The 21,350-nt window shown below is 38.7% G+C and overlaps 1 protein-coding gene across 1 annotated transcript in view; it reads left to right on the top strand.

Moving 5' to 3' along the window:
- Window positions 1-426: 426 nt before the first annotated feature.
- Window positions 427-21,350, top strand: part of dscamb (Down syndrome cell adhesion molecule b) — a 133,019-nt gene continuing 112,095 nt past the window's right edge. The window contains exon 1 of the mRNA XM_029255616.1: window positions 427-642. Within this exon, the coding sequence (XP_029111449.1) occupies window positions 600-642 (43 nt within the window). The 5' untranslated portion in view covers window positions 427-599. The remainder of the gene's footprint in view (window positions 643-21,350) is intronic.

The raw sequence follows: 21,350 nt of genomic DNA, 5'->3' as shown, positions 1-21,350 counted from the left end.
ATGATTGCTTCTTTACTAATTTCTTCTCGTACGATTGCTTTAATTAATTCTTTTATTCGCAAGGGGATTTCTTTTAAGCATTCTTCTCGCTAATTTCCCCCCCTTTCAATATTCCCAGCTGCACATACGGACCTGCCTTTTCTTTTAAAGCCTGTGCTCTGACTCAGCATCACACCTGGGCTGAATTTCTACTCCTCTCCAGCATCTCCCCGTCCCTGAAAACAGGGACTGGATGATGATCACGCAGCTCTAAGACATTCAGATGAAAACATAGACAGCATCCTTCAAGCAAGAGAGAGAGAGAGAGAGAGGGAAAGAGAGAATAGAGCGAGAGAGGAGGGGACAGCGGAAAGTGAGAGAGTGTGTGTGTGTGAGAGAGAGAGAGAGAGAGAAAGAGAGAGAGAGAGGGAGGGAGGGAGCCGCAGCGCACCGGCGGAAAGCTGGACCGATCGCTCACAGCCAGAAGCTCCGTTACGCCGCACCTGGCAAACTGAAGAAGAAAGAAGAAAAGGAAAAAGAGGAGAAACTCGAGGGAAAGTCAAAGTGCGCAGAGTGAAGACGCAGCGACGCATAGCTGGGGGGATTGAAAGGAGCGGGGCATGTGGATATTGGCTCTTATCTTTTTCCACCGCATCTTGAATGGTGAGTCCTGTCATTCTCTAATTCCAAAGTTAATATACTTACCGAGTCTGAAAGGAGGACGCGTTTGGTTTGGCCCGGGGGGTGGCGGTGGCGGTGGCGGTGGGGGTGGGGGGTGATGGAGAGGTTCGGAACCATGGCATAGTAGCGGGTTCACCTACTCACATCTTCCAAAATGCACGCGCGAGTCTCTTTCATACAGCACCTCATATTACGTTTCATTAGCCTGCTGGGGTGATTGATTGTGCCCGTATCGTCCAATATTTTTATTGAGCTGCAGATGAATTATTGCATTTGGTTAAGTGGTTTATGGAGTATTTTTTGTACGAAACCTTTTAGCTGAATTATTTTCAGATTTCTGCATTGTACATTTTTATGTTAATGTCAGTATTATCTCATGATGTCATTTTGTAGTAGGAAACTAATAACATTTTAGTAGAAGTGCATGCATTTTGTTACACTGTCCCTCACCTCCAAAGAGCTCTTACCTGTGTAAATGCAAAGTTCATAGCATTGACATAAAGAAACCCTTTGGGATAAATGTGCATTGCGAATAGAAATTGTGGATAATTTTGTGCGTCCTCGTTTTGAAGTAAAATCATATTAATGGCAAAAACGGCAAAAATAGTTTATTTGAGCATTAAGAATAGGCACCAAAATCAAACTTAATTTTCATTAATTCATGTCACTTAGAAACAAGTACTAGAATACGTATTTATAGTCTTTCATTCTAAATTAAATCTCTAATATTTGCCTTATAGGTTATGAATATTTCTCTCTGGCTATTCATATTTACTGAAAATAAATACACAGTGAGCAGAATATGAAGTAAGAGTGTAAGAAAAGATATTAAAAAATAAACAATTAAATAATTCTCAGCAAAATTTGGTAAACAAGCCTCCAAGAAAAGGCGTACAATGTAAAATCCTGGAAACAAATGACAAGCTTATTGAGAAAAGCTTATTCTGATTAATGCACTGTTACCTTTTTTCGGAGGTGGTGCACTGGACTACATAAGAATAGCTAAAATAAGACTGAAGGGTAGTGCTTGTTCTTTTTATCCTGTCGTCATAAGCCATTTTCTATTACCTCTGGTAGACCTTGGGTGAAAAACCTTTCTAATCAGAGACAGATCATCATAGAAAACTTTTTTCTGTTCTAAATAAACATTAATATGACAGGCTATTAATTGACCAGTAATTAAAAAGATGCCTTTATCAGTACATGCCTCTGTTCTGAGGTGGAGAAAATGACATGGTATGAAGTCAGGATTGTAAAACCACTGGGTGCAAGTGGTCTGGGGTGTGTACGTGAAGCAGGATGGAGGATGAAATGAAGCAAGGAAGGAAGAGGAGAAAGCAGAAGCATTTGGAATGTCTCCAATGCAGAAAGACAAACGGACGATACAGATAAAAGTGGGGCGCAAATTTCACCCTGAAGAGGGCAGAAACCCGTGTTGTATCGAGGCAGCAAAGGATCCATGGCAATCTCCAACCCCCACCCCAATAAAATAGAGCCAGGCACAGGCAGAGTTAAAGCATTTTCCAGCATATTGAAAGGCCGTCATTTCTAATTAGCCAAGGTTTTGATGTGGAGAATTGTTTATCCAAAAATTAGTTGTCCATTTCCAAAACCTTAATTGCTCTCCCCAAAAACCAATTTGTAAACATGTTTCTGAGAGCAGCATTTTTATTATTTTTTGCTTAGGTAATTCTCAGTTGCCCCATGTCTGCAAAAATGATATGTATTTTTGAATATACTGTGTCTTTGCATCTGTAAAGAAATATTAAATATTCATTATTAATTATCTGCTTATGCTGAACTGACTTTTACACTGGTGTCCGCATAGGGAGTAAAATTTCTGAAGCAATAACCCTATTGATCTTTTTTAGCAGATAATGTTTTTTTTTTTTTTTTTCTTGCGTACCATATAATAAAAATCTAACATATTTAAAACAAATAAAATTTGTTGCATCATTTTGGTCTCAATTCCTTATTGTTGCATTTCAGGGTATACCCTTATTTCTGTGTTTTTACAAGCAGATTTTGCAGTTTGATTGTTCCCTTTTTCTCAATATTTATTTTCTGTGATATTATACCAAAGCACTGCTGATGTCAGTGTAAGCAACTCTTCAGTCATATGCCACCCTCTTTTCTTAGCCGAATGACTGGATTCCAGAAAATTCTAGCTTTTAGAGTTAGGTTTAGTACAAGCTCCTTCAGCTGTCTCTATGGTAACCTATATAATGAGTGTCAGCAGAGTGCAAGTTGGGTTCATCTAGGCCATGCAACACACAGGTGACCCGGAAGTAGTTTATGCAAGACCACACACTTGCTTCATTCACTCATTTGTTTATGCTCTTTTACATTGTTTAAATATTTTCTGGCTTATTAAGAACAGGTACAACGACAAATATGACTTTTTTAAACATGTTTTTCAGGTGATAAGTCGTTTATCTCTACCGTTAGACATTTATACTTTAGCATTATACATTTATAATGTTTGAGTCATTTCTTCTTTAGAAAAATCAGTGACATTTAATGTTTAAGCTTTTTATGGTTTTTAGTTAGTTTTCTTACATGACAGTTAATCTAAATAAACATACATTTTAACTTACGGTTTATGGATAAATTAATAAATACACTGCCTTTGGTCACACCATGAAAATAAGTAACCAGAAAATTTAACAAACGCTGAAGCTGGTCATGCTCCAGAATTGTAGGTACGTATTTAGGTATGCTATTACATTTCTTAGAAGAAAAAACCTTTAAACTTTTAAATTGAATTGAGTGTGTTTCATCAGATTAAAATTGTCATCCTTTTTATATTTTAAAAATGTGTTGTTATAGTAATATTTATTCATTTTTATGAGTTTGGCCCAGCAAGTGAAAATTTGGAAATCTATTATATTAGTAATCTATTTTAATTTAATGTATACAAGGGATTCAACATTTACATATATAAAATGCCCTAGGTATCGTAATGATCAGTGCTACAGTATATGCAGTCACTTTTATTGTCACTGATGATTACCTGCTTTATGTTTAATTCAGGGCCAAATGGCCTTCTGTGATAAGAACACGTGACATCATTGATTGCCTCACTTGAACAGATTGACATAATAAGGTTAGTCTCAATTTGACTGCAACGTGGAGTGGGTATAACACCGAATAGCACGATGGGGAATATTCTTTTTTCCTTCCAAGGTCTTTTTTTTACACTTCAGATGAAACAAAGGTCTTGTGTACATTTTGACACGATATACCTTTGTCTCTTATAATATGGTTAAGTCAATAATCTGTAGGTTTTTGTTTTCATAAATCCTCAGTGTATTTTAAATGGTTCTTGTATTTTTTCTAGCTCATAATGTTCATATAAAATGAGGTGAGGTGATTACAACAATTCTTGTCTCAAAGAGCTCTTGTGGCCTTCAGTTAAAATACAAATGTAATTACAACAACAGATATGTCATTGGACAGATAGACTGGAAAGCAGATTTTAATGTTGTTTTGCTCAGATGCCTGAGGGGGAAATCTGATTCAAGCTCAATTGGGCACTAATAAGCATTGCAAATATATGGCAAAGCTACTTGCTCTGCAGTTAGTGTCACAGACCTACTGAGGAGAGCGACCGAAAAAGATCCATAGATTTAGCAGCAAATAGAGACATCATAGGCATACAAGTACACAGAAACTTGAAAGACCCTTGTCACTTTTCTAGTATTAGCTATTACTTTTTGTGAATGTGTTCATTGCAAATGCTTGAAAATTCCTGGTTTGCATCATAACTTGTGACACCATGCAAGGTAGATGATGTGCTGGGTCATATAATTAAAGACGGACAAAGCAGGGATTCGGATTACATGTTTACACTCCTGAGAGCGGTAATTTTGAAAGCACTATGAAGCCACCTAAGTAATGAAGTTTCATTGAGATTTTAGGAAGTAGAGATTTCAGGAGAATTATTTGACTTGCCGATTATAAGGGTACCATTTATTTAAAATCAATAGATGTTTTCAGCGATGACTTAGGTTCAGTGATACTTTTCTGTTTTTTGTTTAGATTGTTGTGTTAATGTCCTCATTAAGGTGATGAAATATAACAGGCAGGACTTGGATGATGAAGCCAATATATCATTACAGAATGTGTCAGATACACATTTGTGACTGCAGCAGCTGGGAGATTGGGATCATTTTGCTGTAACATCTACCTTCTTCAAAGCCTGTTCGCTCTTGCTTCTTCTTTGCATCTGGTGGAGATTTTAGAGGTTCTTACTATAAACGTATCGACGATGTCTCAAACTCTCTGACTGCGAGGTTTTGCAAAGTATAGTAGTTTTATGTTGAGATATTGTCTGTTTCCTAGTGAATAATATAACATCTCTGTAAGAAAGAATCACCCATTATTTATACCTCCCCAATCAACACTCCTTGGGATGTCGGATATTATTATTTAAAGTTTAACAATAACATTACTTCCATGGAAATAACAGTTTTAAAATCCAGTACAAAAGTGAAGTGTTATTGAAATTTAATTAATTTTTCGAAAAGTTTTTAGTGGACAGTAAAGCCCAAAAACTGCTACCATGCATTAAAATACAGTGCATATGTTTGCAGTATTGTACTACATGGAAGCTACAGTATTTACCCAAAATACTGTAAGTCTTAGTCACAGAATAAACAAAATCGTTAAGAAGTTTAAATCTTGGTCTTAACTTGCAGTGCAGTTCCCCCCCCCCAATTTTGTTCTATTTTTTGTATTTCTATGACATATCTTAAATTGATATTCTTTAGTAACCATAACACAATATAGTTTAACTCTTGACTTGGGAAAAGTGAAAAAATTTCTTATTGATGAACTGGAGAAAAGGGAAGGGTTCAGGAATCTGCAGTGTTGTGTATTATTTTGCAACAAACCTAATACTTAAGCCTTTGCACCCACATCTCCTGTTTCATACATGCAGTGTTTTGTTGATATGTACCCAGATTTTTTTTTTACGGAGGTGAACGTTCATTTTCTTTTCCTATAGTTGAGAGTGACTGATTTTGAATTTCAGCCCTTAGATGTTTAATTAGTTTTTGGATTTACTCTGATAAGATTAATGAAACTAGAATTCCAGATTTGGTTTTGGCCTCATTCAGCTTTGTTTAATTTTGTACTCTGGATTTTTTTAAGTCAGTTTTAAATATGATATGCTTTCATATCCATGTTCAATTTTTGCACATATTTTATGCACTCACATTCTTTAGTACCATTCAGAGAGTGAGTTTTTGTGGGATTTAGGAGTGAGAATGAGTTGAAATAACACAATACAAAAATTTTGTCATATAAGATAGACTGGAAAAAATAATTTGTCATAAAACAGTTTGGCAGAAAAATGAAAGCAATGCAAAGCAGCCAATGATTCAGTCACTACAGGTACAACTTTCAGCACTCCTCTGCTTAGTGTAATTAATTGTATTACGTATTTCACTTAATTGTGTGATGTATTTCATGTATTGTTTTGTACTTGTCCTGTCAGTCTCCTGCTGAGGTGAAAATGTTGTTAGGAAGTGTTGTCTGCCATTTATACAACGACACCTCACCCAGTTAAAAAATTATTGCAGTTTCTTTACGTTACATTGATGAACGCGGTAGAACTGGGTCCTCCTAAAGCTGTGTCCTTTAATACACACCCGTCAGCTCACGTAACAACAGAAGTGCATGACAGGTTTCCCCATATGCTCCTCACAACCAACACCTACTGTCTGTATAGCTACAATATGAAGAAGAGTCGGGGGGGGGCTTCTCTGAGACCCAGATATCATCAGGTGTCCAAATATCATCTTTGGCATCGTGTTCACTGCCACTGTCTGTTATTCTTACAAACTGTAGGTGAAATAACCATTGATTGCTTCATTGTTAAACCTGTCGAAATTTATTTGACCATATATATTTCACAGAATATATATAATCTTTCTGATTATAGAAATTTTAAACCATTTTAATCGGACAAACCAAAATGTCTTCATAAATGAATAAATTAAATTAATCAACAGTAGAGTCCTTGTGTGACTTTCAAAAACTCTTTTTTTCATCATAAAGCATAAGCTGCCTTCTTTAAAATAATGTTCACACATACACACCTTCAGAACCGCTCGTCCCATACGGGGTCACGGGGAACGGGAGCCTAGCCGGCAACACAGGGCGTAAGGCCGGAGGGGGAGGGGACACACCCAGGACAGGACGCCAGTCCGTCGCAAGGCACCCCAAGCGGGACTCGAACCCCAGACCCACCGGAGAGTAGGACTGCGGTCCAACCCACTGCGCCACCGCGCCCCCTCAAAGTAATGTTCATTATTATTTAATGTAATTGCTGTTGTTGCTGCTACATATAAAAGAAAACAATACTGTGAAGTGTGCACCTTGCAGAAAGTTTAGGTTCTATTTGCCCTCCGTCCCTGAACTCTATTCTGACTTCCTTTAGGAGAGCATTTTTGCGCAAGCACTCAGTGTTTGTTATTGTAAGGAATGGGTGCTAATGTGTAATAATGGCTACCCTCATCAGTCGCACATCCCTCCTGTATAATGAACTTTTTCGGCAAAGATGTTGAGCAGTTGTGTAGCGGTCTAATTAGTGGTTAGGTGTGGAAGAATGAGATTAGTTCTCGTGAATGTGGAAAAAAAAAAATTCAAATCAAAATCCGAGTGCTTTTGAGTTCTGCTGAATGCGTAATTGCATGTACTGTATGTTAATGGATTTCACATTAAAATGTTAACTTTATCGTTTAGCTTTTGCCAAAAAAGTGCTTCCACAGCTAAAAGGTGTTTGATTATATACATGTTCAGTAGGAAAAGAATGCAAATAAGACATGAAATTCTGTTAAAAAGGTTAAGTGTAATTTTTATCTAATATTTTTTATACATTAAACAGTAATAATGGCACTGTTATATATTGGCACTGGAAAACCTGTATATTCATATTTAACTTTTGCAGTAATAACAACAACAGGAAACACTGCAATATTTCTTCCAAACAACGAAGGCCTTTATGCTATTACTGCTGGATCTATGAATATCAGTCCTTCTCTATACCTAATGCCTATGAATTATCAGACTGTTATTGTAATTATTGTCACACGCTAAATTTAAATGAACACTCCAGAACATCTCAAGCAATGTTATATTTTCTAAAAATATTGTAACAGTAAAAATGCAGTAATTCCGATTATAGTTTACTTCTGTCATGCCCTCCACCTCAGCAATGAGGAACACCTGCGGCTGATCAGGGTCCGGGAGCATAAAATGACAGCCCGGAGCTCAGGAAGTTGCGGAACCACGTTCAGCCTTACTGCTCACCAACGCTTCTCGCATCGCCTCGCTTACCTTTCCTGACCTCCCCGTCCTAACTCCCGTTCCTCGACCCTCCTCCTCATGACTCTCCTCGTCTTCCTCGTTTCCTTCGACCCATTGCCTGATCTTCGACTCACGGTTTTCGGTTTCTCCTCGTAACGACATCTGCTCCTTGGTGACCTTCGCTAGTTTCCTGACCACGACTCTCGGATCGTCCCCTCACCTTGTGCGTCTCTGCGCTGCACCTGGGTCTGATGACCCACTTTCCGCACGGAAACATGACAATTTCAGAAATTAATATATTTAATAATTCTCTTAATTCTTTTTTGCAATACTCATTGATTTAAATATTCTGTATGGCAGTCCTATATTTTATCAGTGCAGGCCTAAATTTGGGTACATATGTCCCTAAAGTGGAATCATAAAAATGATGAACATGTCGGTCTTTCTGCTCTCAGATGCAATAATAAAGCTTTTTCCTGCTAATAAAAATTAGAAACGATAAAGTGAAAGTGTAATCATTAATATTTTTTATGCTTGTCAGCAGGAGGGAACTTTTCCTGTTTGTGCTTGTGTCACATGTCTGAAAAAATCTATAACGTTCAGGCTAGTATTGAGAGATTAGCAAAATTTTGGGTGTCAATGTATGCTGATGTCTGCTTATGTGATTAGTTTCTTGGAAAATTGATTAAAGCATTTTCCAAATGCCAAGTGGGGTTTGTATGGGGCTCATTTTGTACAATGGAAGCCATGTCTTTTCAAAGAGTTCCACCTTTATTTCTCATAATGTACATGAGGGAACTGGGTGAGCATGATCTTGTGAAACAGGGATTCACAGGACCTATAGGGAGGAGGCGTTCTGGTAGTCTTAGGAGATGTTCCCTGACCTACGACCATCTGATTCCTTTAGGGTTAGCTTGGCGGGGAGCCGGGAATAAGGCTGCAAGCTGACAGACTGCCATAGTCTCTGTTCCACCAGCCTTGGCTTAGTGTCAGTCAGGCCTAAGGCCTGCAAACTTCTGCAAATGCACTGCTTTTGATAATGAGCTGTCACATGGGGGGCTTTTTTTCCGGGACTGGCTGTTGCCTTGATGAGTCGGCAGCAAGAGACTTGTGCTGTTGCTTTGGAGATCTCACAAATTCCCCCCTCCTGGCATTACACTGATGTACATGACACATGTTACCAGTATGGTGAGTTTGCAACATATGCCTCTTGGCAATCTAATACCCTGAAAAAGGTAGATTCACAGTCTGAATTTTATGATCTTTACAGATATTATGTGACTGTATCCATATTCTACCTCTTGTCAGTCCTCATCATAATTTGAAGTCACACACATTAAAAATATGAAAAAAATGTATCCGCCCCACGTTTACACACATACACACAGCAGGCACAAAGTTTGGAGTCCCCCCCAGAGCAAATCCCAAACAAATGAACAAATTATGACAGATGAGTGACCGCAGTTCTCACAGATTTTGAGGACATCACAACATTTGCATCCTCTGCCATCAAGCTAAGCTGCAAAGTCATAAAATGATGATTTCTATTAGCCAAAAATATGGGTCAAGTGATAGAAGGAAGGAGGTCTACTAGGAATAAGTTTGCTACGGTGGGAGACCAGCAATATTAATGGTAAGGAAAAATATCAATGTTTACATTTATTACAGTTTTGGAATAGTGGATCCAAAATTTTGGTCTGCATTGCAAATATTTACTAGAATAATTTGTGCCCACTATGATACTTTTTGCAAGAATCACCAACAGAGGAGAGTTTTTTTTTTTTTTTTTTTTGATTTGTTTAAAAAGAAAAAAAAGCTCTGATTAGAAGGCTTTTTAAGCTGTTTGTTGTTGTTGCTGTTATTGTCATTATTGTTATTATTATTCCCCTCAAGGCATCAATGCCCCTTGTGTTGTGGTCCTCTGCCAGAGAACCAGGGTTAGCGAGGCACTTTTTAATAAGGTTCGCTTGGTGCTGATGTCGCTCAACACCAGGCTCCTCTCACCTTCTCTTATACCTGTGAGGATCCTCTGTTCATTTTATGCTGTCAATTTAAACTACTGCTTTGAATTGCCTTATTATGCTGACTCCAGGAAAGGACACCGGGTTTGCCTGTGTTTTAAGGTGGATCACGATTAACCTCTTTGGGGATTCTTAATAGGTTGTAACGTTCTGCTCATTGTCCATCGGTTCAGTTACATCCGCTGGTCTTAAAGCTGCTGCTTGCCGCATGCCTTACGATATTTGCAGACAGCTCTCTGTACTGCTGCATCGCTGGTCACTTGACTCTTGTCTGTCTATCTGACTGCACCAAACCGCACTTTTTTCTTTGTTTCATTAACACGGTTGGTTGAAAGCCTTCAGCGGACTTTCATCCATAAAGCAAATAATAAAGCAGGACTGGCGCGAGGCCGAATCGACGGCATGACAAAGAGACAAATGATCCCCCTCCTGGCCTCCCGCTTGAAGCTATTTTTAAATGTGGCAAAACCCTAGGATTTAAGATGCAGTTAGTGAGGCCTATTTTTAGCTGGCCATTTTTTTAAAGCGTTGTCATTGTTGGGTTGTGTAAAGGTGGGCGGGGGATGTATTGGGGGCTTGCAGGAAAAGCTACGTGATGCAGGCTCCCAGGAGCTCCTCTGTTTCCAGCGCACCCTGTCATGCCTGTTGGGGAATGTTCCGGAATTCTCTGCTGCCGCCCGGCCCCTAGAACGTGATTGATCTTCCCAGGCTGGCTCTGGAGACACATGGCCAGCAGTCAGGGTTATTAATCTTGGTGATGTTGTTACACTGGCATCACCAGTTTCAACTTGCAGGCAGCATGCAACCAGGAGTTTTCTGGTCACGTTCAGTGAGAAAAATTATCAAATAATGAAAATGGACTGAAAAAAGACACAGATATTCTGCTTCTACATGAATGCAAGACCTTTTTTGGCACACATATTACTGTCTTTATAGAATTGCAAATTAACTGTATACATTTTTACAATACATGAACATATACATATTTAATATAAAAATATTTTTTTTTATTCTCAGATTTACAGATTTATATCTCTAATTCTCAATCCTGTGACAAGTTTACTGGTTGAAGCTATCAGATTACATTTAGATTTAAATTGATACAGAAACATAAAAAATGTAGGAAAATGTTTAGAAATATAAGAAGAAATAATAAACTTAGGAATGTAAAGGGGAGAATGTGTCTAAATATAATTTTGCATTGTTTAGAGATTTGTAATGTATTCATGTGGATGTAATATAAACTGTCTATAAATATGTTATACTCTTTGTATTGTTTGCAACTTTACATTTAGAAAAAGTTAGTCGTTTGTGTACAGCCCCCATAATTTTAGTGCAAAGGTTTTAACATCTTACCCTATGTATCATTGTATTTTCAAATGAAACAAGTATGAATTAACAAATAAAGCTGAAAAATTATATTTCAGACCATAAATTTCACAAGAACAGCTGGTTGAAATTTCATGCAGTTCTTCTGGGATTTGCCGAGTCCTGTTTCCCCTATAAATTTCCGCAAAAACTCCAAAATATATTTCTGTTTTTTTAAATAAGATTTAGATATACATACTTTTATGGGTGAACTGACTATCTTAGTAGCAGAGCTTAAAGCATCCTGCAATGGTACAAGAACAAGTCAGGTCTCTCTGTGGCACAATAGAATGCGAAAACCGCCCTCGCACACGTTCCGGGAGACGAAAGAAGAAATGCGCGACGGCGGTCTTGAACACCTCCACCTCAGAGTTCTCTCAAAGCCAGGAGACTTTCTCTGTCTCTCCAGCTGTCACCATAGTGTGTCAAACTGTCAACAGGAACTTAGGCCTGGCGCTTTTGAACCAATGAGAAGCTAAATGAGAAGCCCCTGGTGCGGTAGCTTTCCGCTGAACCTCCTCAAGGCCATTAGATGAGGTTTCATTTTGTAAATACTGTGTGCATGTTTTGCACACCAATACCTGGGTGTTATTTTCTTTTACAGGCACTGTACACTTGTACTTTATTACTGTATATGTATTATACAGTTTCTATTGGAAGGAAACGGGATTGCCTCTCTGCATATTCCGATGTTAAAGTAACAAAGAGTAAAAACCATTTTCTCCTGTGTACAGCAAATGACTTAATGTGTGATAATCCATGTTTTTGAGGGAATGGCGTCTTTTTACCTTTAATTTAACACATTCACATACTATGGAGCAATTGAAAACCTGAGATTAATATTTAAAAGTCTTTAAGTGTTCTCAGGAATATGTAACTTTTTAATTCTTACAAACCGCTCATTAAAGTGTTGGTTGCCTGAGGTTTATTATGTGTTGGTTTCCCTCTCTATCAGCCCTTTCCCAGAAGTGATTATGCTAATTGCTGTTTGATAAGATGATTAAATTATAATTCGATTAATCCTGAGTACTAAATGCACTGAATACATTTGCGTCTGCTTGGTTGCCTTGCCTTATGCTGCTAACACCCCTTGTCATCCAGCTATCTTAAAACATTGACACAGGCCTAAAGGATAGGCATTTTTCAGTATTGTAGGGATGGTGTGTCTGTGTGTGTATCTGCAGGGGGGGGGGCACTGTGTTGTTAGATCTAAAACAAACGGGCTGTTTTAGAGATGGACAGAAGTTGGTCAGGCACAGCGAAGGGCAGCGAAGCGAGTCTGGCGCATCGCCGATCTAAACCTCAATGATTAGAGAGCTGCTAACAAGATGAGGGGGGCCAGTTGCTGGGTTATTAATGCTATCATATCCTGCCAGCTGTTCAACCCGAGCTTCCTCCCTTGGAAGTCACCTACATAAGAAACCAGTTTTGCAGAGCGGAGTTGTTTGTTGATGTGTAATAACATGCTTGACACTGTGGTGGGGAGCTTGACGGTAGAAGGTTGGCAAAGCCAACATGCTATGTCCTCTGTGCACATTGTATTTTCTTAATAAAGGAAATAGTGGAAATGAGAGGCAAAGTGTCTTTTACAAGCTCAGTTTCCTGTATGTAACCTATATACATTGAAGTCAATTAGCCTATGATACACAGTAAAATGTATAAATAATGTTTCTAAATTGATTTTTAAAAATGAAATGCGTTCCTTGGTTCTAATTTTTCTCTGAAAATTTCATGATGTGACTTCCTAAATATGTAGTCATCTAAAAATGTTTAAAGCTGCCATTTCCTTTGCATCCCCAATTTTTACATGCTTTTCATGCTTTTGCCTAGTGTACGTCACAACGAATGAATTTAATATGTAACGGGGGGTCACATGGGAAATGTCAGCACAGTTCCCGATAAATGGGCACGTGTCCTTGCTGTCCCTCCTGCCTCATCCTGGTGACATTAGTACTTGTGTCTATTGCTGGCAAAACCCTGGAAGCCGCACAGTGACCCAAGCAGCTAAACAGACCGGTCTCTGAGGCCGTCTCTCTACGAAGCACGTAAACAGATACCCGGGAAAACAGTAAATATTAAACTCTCTGTCCGCAACAGTGGCTTCTCAGCCTCCAACAGAGCGGTTTAATATTGCAAACAAAATCTCAGTCTAGGTGGTTTTAAAAAAACAACACTGGCGATAAATTTAATTTAAGCAGCAAAACCTGCAGAAATAAAATGTTTTCTTTTACACGCAAACAACTGTGTACCGCGTGTGACAATGAGACGAGCGTGTTTCTCATCTTGGAACTTCCGCGTGTACGTGAGGCTATGTACGGCGACACTCGTCACACTGAGCTCGAGGATCTTCTCTGCTTTAGCGCAGCTGCTCGGACTAGGTGATATCAGGATGATGCTGAGGAGCAGAGCTCCAAGATGGAACAGGTCTGGCTGTGAGACCTGCAGAGTGGCAGCATGCGGGGAATGTACGTGTGTATGTCTATTTATCCATGTGTTTAAGTTCAATATTTTGTTTTAGGATGTCTCAGTTTCTACGCATCACTGGGTACGTGATTCGAGGGGTATGTGTGTGTTGCGAACAGTGTAGCTGTCAGGTGGTGCTTGTGTGAGACAGGTGTTTGTGTGTTTGAGTTTTGCAGGGCTTGTGCCTGCGCCAGGGCGTGCTGAGGAAAGTGGAGACGAAGCCATTTTTCAGAAGGCCTGGCAGATTGATCTCCTGAGATGCAATTCATTTTTCTACAAATAATATTTGCCCTTCGCCTCATTTTAGTAAAAATGTTTCTTACCAAACCTGCCATTTTCTAGGCCTTTGAAATAAGTGCATAACATATTAAGCATTTTTTTTTTTTATCATTCTGTTGTATTTTTTAATTTATTTCAGTCAGGTTAATCTGAAACATTTGAGACATTATTGAGATCTTGCCTCCTGTCATGTCTTTCCTGAATAATAGACCGTATTAAAGGGCTGATTCCAGTCCATGAAGAACACAGTGACCAGGAACTTGTCAATGGAAGAGAATCCCTGGTTTCCAAAGTAAATGCTGCAATATAGCATTTTCTGTTCAGTACTGATGGCATCAGAAGCTGTAATATCGTGTTCATGCTTGGTTCTGTTCCCCAGTCACAAAATCTGCATATAAATGCTTTTTTAAATCACTGTCAAAAACAATATATGAATAAAAATATATCTTTTAGTAGTCACTGTCATCTTCAGAGCTGATTTATCTATGCCTGGTTTTATCATTGTCAACAGTGTGATGAAATTAGCTTCAGTTTCTGAGTTCGCATAGTGATCTCCATTTTTGGACATATTTAGACCCTCCTATTGATACTGTTCATCAAAGAGGCCTGCTCTACATGATTAACACTAGAGCACAGAGCCTTAAAAATAGCTTTTAATGTAGCAATGCATGTAAAAGTATTTTTACTTCTAGAGTATTTGCTTTTCATTGTAATGCTGCTGCTGGAATTTTCCAAATCTTACTGTTTATAGATACATACTGTAAAAACACTCAGTTGCTCCCACAGTATTAATTTAGCTTTTTGAAGTGTGGTATTCTCAAGAGCAGGGGGCGTGTGGCGCAGTGGGTTTGACCAGCTTCTGCTCTCCGGTGGGTCCAGGGTTTGAGTCCCGCTTGGGGTACCTTGTGATGGACTGGGGGTCCCGTTCTGGAGTGTGTCCCCTCCAGCCTTGCGCCCTGTGTTGCCGGATTAGGCTCTGGCTCCCTGTGAACCCCACGTGGGACAAGCGGTTTCGGACGGTGTGTGTGTGTGTGTGTGTGTGTGTGTGTGTGTGTGCATTCTCAAGAATTTTTGGCAGATTTCAATAAATTTATTTATGACAAAGAGTCTGAGTCTAACAAATTTTGGTCATGGATAGCCTCGGTTAAGATACAATTTGGTAGTATTTTTTTGATCTGTGGTTGCCTTTATCTTCTGTGCACTGTCCTGCATGAAGCTCAGAAAATGTATGAAATTCCATCATCCGCCTAATAGATGATCAGTATATACTGCTTTAAATATAGTGGTATGGTCTGAAGTCAATAAATTGTCATTTTTTTTGTCTCTTAGCTGGCTCTGCGTATCTTTTAGCAAAAAGTACACATCACACACATTTTCAGAACCGCTTGTCCCATACGGGGTCACGGAGCCAACCCGGTAACACAGGGCGTAAGGCCGGAGGGGGAGGGGACACACCCAGGACGGGACGCCAGTCCGTCGCAAGGCACCCCAAGTGGGCCTCGAACCCCAGACCCACCGGAGAGCAGGACTGTGGTCCAACCCACTGCGCCACCGCACCCCTCAAGTACACATCAAATCTGGTCTAATGGATGAAAGGAATGTGCTTTGAATGTACATAGAGAGTAACATTTCAGCTCTTGAGACAGTTGTTAAATGTATGTCCTATTCTGACTTGATTTTTCTTTTTTTTTTCTTTTGTGACTTTGTTTCACCTCTCGAAATTTTATTAAACGGGATTCAAATAAGCTTTTACTACATACGTGCCTCAGGTCATAACTGGCTGATGTTTAGCAGAAGCTGGACCAGTCAAATTCATAACTTCTCCTTTTTTTTAATAAAATGAAGAAACAGCATGATTTGGAGTAAAACCGAAAGATTGATATTTCTGGGAAAAAAAAAAAACACAGGTAGCAGTCCAAATTATACTATTTCAGTTAGCTAACAGTGATTTAATAAAGGGGGGCGCAGTGGTGCAGTGGGCTTGGCCAGGTCCTGCTCTCTGGTGGGTCTAGGGTTCGAGACCTTCTTGGGGCGCCTTGTGGCGGAGTGGCGACCTGTCCTGGGTGTGTCCCCTTGTGCCCTGTGTTGCTGGGTTAGGCTCCGGTTTGCTGCAACCCCGCTCGGGACAAGCGGTTTCAGATAGTCTGTGTGATTTCATAAATTTTTAAAAGTGTTATGCAGAAGAGCACACATGTTCAGTTCATCAACCTCATCACCGCTTTGTCTGTGTGCTGATGTTATGGACTTCTTGCAGAAATTAAAAGACAATGTCTTTTTAAAGAGCAAGCCTTGTGTGTGCTTTGGTTGCTACTACTAGCTGCAATGCATTTACTTCCTGGAACTTCTGTGCTCTGGCAGCATGCAGCTCCTCATTGCATTCTGCAGAGTTAAAATGTAATTCAGACATCAACATAACCAATGTAATTGACATAGATCGACGGACATCTTTTGATCTCTTTTTTTTTCTTTATGGGCCAGTTTGGCATTAAGTGAACATGTCTGTAGGAACACTGTTTGCATCCATCCATTTAAAGCATTAAGAAAATGGGATATGATAGACCAAGGGGCCATAATTTTCACATTTTGCCCCCTTCCCACCTCTACCCAACATCAAGGAACTGATCTGTCTTGGTGTATTGCAGGGCAGAGACAGCAGGCCCCTCTCTCCTGTCTTGTCCTGATAAATATTCATGGAAGCAAATTGGGAGACTGTAATTTGGCAAGTTGCTTTGCTTGGTCTAGCCCCAGGGCAGTGGCAGGAATGCTTACTCATGTCCTGCCCCACCCATTCTCATTCACCCCCACCCTATCATCAGCCCCACCCCCAGCCCGCCACTCCCAGCTTCTCCTGGGCCCCTAGGCACATGGCACAGCCTTAATTACCGTGAGTCCCTGACACAGGGTGTGACGGCATAGCGGCCGCCCCATACTGCGGTGACAGCACAGGAGGCTGCTTGAATCAGGTTGCAGCAGAAAATTTTTTTTTTCCTCTTTGTTCCTCTTATTTTTTCCCTGGGTAATGTGAAGTGCAGGGGCAACACTAGCGTACAAATAGATAACATTCAGACTAAATAGTGTAATATTTGTTTTCTGTGTTTCATTTTGTTGATCAAAATGATCAAAATTGTAAGTACAATCCTCATATAAAACAAAAGATCAGAAAATGTTAAAATTCTTCCAAAGGATGTATGCTGCCTTATTTATTCTGGGTTTCAGGAAATGCTATGCAAAGTGGTGCCTGGTGTATTTACCAAATGAGTGCTTTCATTACTTACTAATACAACATCATTAACATCTATAAGCAACTTTAGTTTAACAATCATCCTGCTGCAGAATACTCTCATATTTGAATAACAGCACTAAAGATAAGAACAAACCTGAATTAAACCTGAAAGTAAATTAAAAGAACATTCTTCTACTTCCTGAATCATGGAACAGCGTTATAAGGTGCACAGTTCATCTAGGTGAAGAACTGTAGTCATGGTAAAATGTTGCAGTAAAATTATGTACTGTAGATACCTTTAAAATAATTATTTATAGTAACCAGGACTCTATGCTCATATCAGTTGTAAGGATGTGTTGTAGATGTGTGCGCACTGAAATGAAAATGACTGTAATACATCTACATGCGAATCAGTACTTGCGTCTTTTATTCTGCATGCAGCCTAATTGCTGCTATGATAATGTGGTGACGTGAGCAGAATGGGCCAGTAGGCCTCTGAGGAGAAGTGGAGAAATCTGCTGAGAACATGGACTTGTGGGTTCCCTTTCAGCTATAATAAATCACCGGGTGACTTCTTTCTTCGGCTGTGGCCAATTCCATGGCTTATAGTACAAACTGACAGCAAGAAGTTACACTAATTATTTTAATGTGAAGTTTGGCAGAAGGCGGAAGAACTTTGACATCTCCTAAAGGGTTTGATTAAATTCATTAATACGTGTTAAACTTTTATTTTATTGTTTATAGCCAAAAAATAAAGTACAAAGCCTAAGCTGTATTAGCTAGAAGACATACGTTGTCTTGAACACAGTTTCTATTGGTGTGTTTAATTTAGTATAAATTATTGTTTTTTTTTGTAATTTCTGTACAAATTTTCCATTTTTTTATTGTGTATAGCTAGGTGGGTATATTCAGAAATGCTGCACTTAAAACTGAACTGAAAACGCACATATTCATTGAATGGATAAACAAGATTTTATATTAAATTGTAGTTTGGTGCATCATCTCCAAAAATGAATAGTTTTTTAAAAAACAGCAAAAATGTTAACAGGTTTTTATGAAATTATAATTCCATGGAGAGATTTCATTACTGTATACAAATCCAGAGTAAAAATATATTTTTTTCTTGTAAACACTTCTGCAAATCATTTGTATGATTAAAAATAATTGTACAAAGCACAATTTTGTAGTTGGGCCGCAGTAATTCTAAATACTGCAAATATGAAATTTTAAAAATTTAAAATTTCTGTTAGATGTATAAAAGGAAATGCACATCTAAATGATAACACATTAAAATTAATGTCCCTTTACAGTACTGTCTTTTTTTAATTGTTATGGCACTAAATATTACAAGAACAGTGTACAAGAATGGAATGACTTGCCATGTTACTGTGTTGTTCAACCTGTACCAAATCTGACCTGTCAGTCAGCGATGGATATAAACATATTGGCAGTTCAGAGGAATTGAGTCGTTAATGGGTTAATGCATGTGCTGTTTTTGTTGGTGAGTGTGTGTGTGTGTGTGTGTGTGTGTGTGTTTGTGGTCAACACTGATTGCACATTTACTTAAATTAATGGCTTCAGTGGTTTCAAAAGCAGTCCATAAAGTGCAGTTACACTCCGTCTGTAGGCACATTTCATTTTCTGCAATTGAGCTGCAGTTAATCCCAACGAAAGCACGAGGAGTCTGCATTCATTCAAGATTGCTTTGTACATCGGAGTAGGATATTAGGAGAAACTGTAGCATTCTCAGGTCCATCAGAATATTCCCTTAAGGAAGTTGTGGTTTGGTGTTTTTATGCCTGTTGAATGTAAATTCATTATTAGTGGTAGTATACGGTCAAAAAATAAATGCAAGCAGAAATAATGTGATACTGTAAAGCTGGAGATGATACAGAACATTAGGAAATATTGATGTAAATTGATGTTCGTTTAGTGTGCAAGTTAATGGCTAATAGTTAAACTGAGTGGAAATTAACTGGTGCAGAGCTGATGAGGTTTCAGTGGAAGGAATGTTCTGCTGTTGCTATCAGGCCATTTTGTCGCTGTGCAGATTTGTCAAAAAAAAATTCAAGCTGCCAAATATTTTACAGTATCTTAGAGACAAACAAGTTGTAGAAAACCATATTTAGATACTTTTTTATCTACAATAACATATGGTATGGATATAGGTTTATTTAAAAGCAGCAGGTGAAACCTTTCTGCCTCTGAGAATTTTTTCTTTGTCGAATTCAACTGATAAAACCATTAAGTTAAATTCTGTTTGAATAATTTGTGTGCCATTACTTTATGATTATTATACTCATTCTTTTAAGCTGGATATTGGCCTGGCTTGCTTTTTGCGTTCTCTCCCAAACTTGTAATTACTCAACAAAGACTTCTGAAATACCTGCTTGTATGCTGTGTACATTCTCTTTCCAAAATAGTGGAAATACTGTATATTATGCGGAATATAAGTGGAAATAATGGAATATATGCACTGTATGCAACATACCTCATTAAAGTTTTTAACTGTCAGTAGGGTGTGGTAGTTCGGTGCATCTAAGAAAGCCTTGGGTATGACAGCAGGTGCGACACTGTGTTTTTGACTAGTGCTTCCTAAGTCCGCCCTCTTCGGAATCACCTTGATTTCCCGGCAGCCACTGTCCTTGGGCTGTCAAAGCCATGCCATACAGTGGCAGGGCAATCAAGCAGACTCAGACAAGTGCAGGCCCAGCAAACAGTGCATTACAGTCAAGAGTACTTTAGGGTGAGTCGCAGTAGGGCCAGAGTAGGGACTCAAGACAGGTAGACAAAAGAGACAGTGACACATGGACACCCATAAATCCCTTTCCATTACTTACCACTGTTAAGGATTTCTTTAAAATCAGCCTCCTAGCCAAGGCGATGGAAAAAATGCCAAATTAATTATAGATGCACTTCATACATTATTGAACAGTATCACTTATTTCCCCTTTATGGTTCAGCTCATGAAAAATTGCGTCAATTAGAAATTTTCACTCCGGTGTTGAGCAGACCGTAGCTTTGAAAAGTGTTGTTTGGACACAACAAGAGCTGTGCACTAAAAAAGCTGGCCCAGTCTGAAAGAGAAGATGCTTAGCGGTTAAATCTACAGAGGATGAGATCCTGAAGGACCTGCTCAGTATTGGTTAGAAGCATTAATTTTTAAGCAATGGCTCAAGCAGACCTTTGTTACATTTTTTGTTTTTGTTTTGTTTATCCATCTGGTTTTGCATTGTTCATGTTTTACTGTGCATGGTGACCCACTGTATGAAGTCTCTAGTTATGAAACAATACAATGCCAAAATCTTCTTGAACCGGAAAATTTATTCACTTCTTTGGGAAACTGCACTTACTTTTAATTAGCTAAATAATCACTAAATAATGTCTCAATTTGTACAGGACCCTTTGTTGTTCATGAGATAATTTATGGTGTGAAAAAAATGACAAAAAATAAGACAACCACTAAGGTGCTTCACATAAGTCTGTAAATGTATACGTTTGGTTCATTTAATAAATTAAAGAATAAATTAACGGCTATGTATCAGTAGATATTGCCCATCAACTTACATTTCACTGAAAACAGATTATAAAAGCTCTGGCTCCAATATTAGAGATTTAATGTTTTATCTATTCACATTTTTCAACACAGAATGCCTTTGGCAATCTGGAACCTTTGGCAATGTGCTAGAGTAATACGAGCAGAGACCTTGTTCATATCTGGAGGTGTTTTTTCTTTTAATATTCGCTTCACATACATACAGGTGGTTTTGATCTTTTTTAGCGTTTGCTGCTGCATTATCAATAGACCAAAGAAAGCTAGATCCATGTCCTTATACCTTTGGAAATATTAATTATAAATTAATAATCCTTTGATGTATTATTTTCACAAGGTCTTTTTTAGGGGTGCATGTGCACAGACATACACAAGGCTAGCAAATTCTTACTCCTGATGCATTCTTTATTGCTCAATATTGATTTAAGTGGAACTTAAACAGAAGAGAAGCATGACTTCTCATACTTGA

Source organism: Scleropages formosus, chromosome 10 (assembly GCF_900964775.1).
Source record: "Scleropages formosus chromosome 10, fSclFor1.1, whole genome shotgun sequence".
NCBI lineage: Eukaryota > Metazoa > Chordata > Actinopteri > Osteoglossiformes > Osteoglossidae > Scleropages > Scleropages formosus.
Note: the sequence above shows the minus strand (reverse complement) of the source record. Positions and strands in the feature narration are given on the sequence as shown.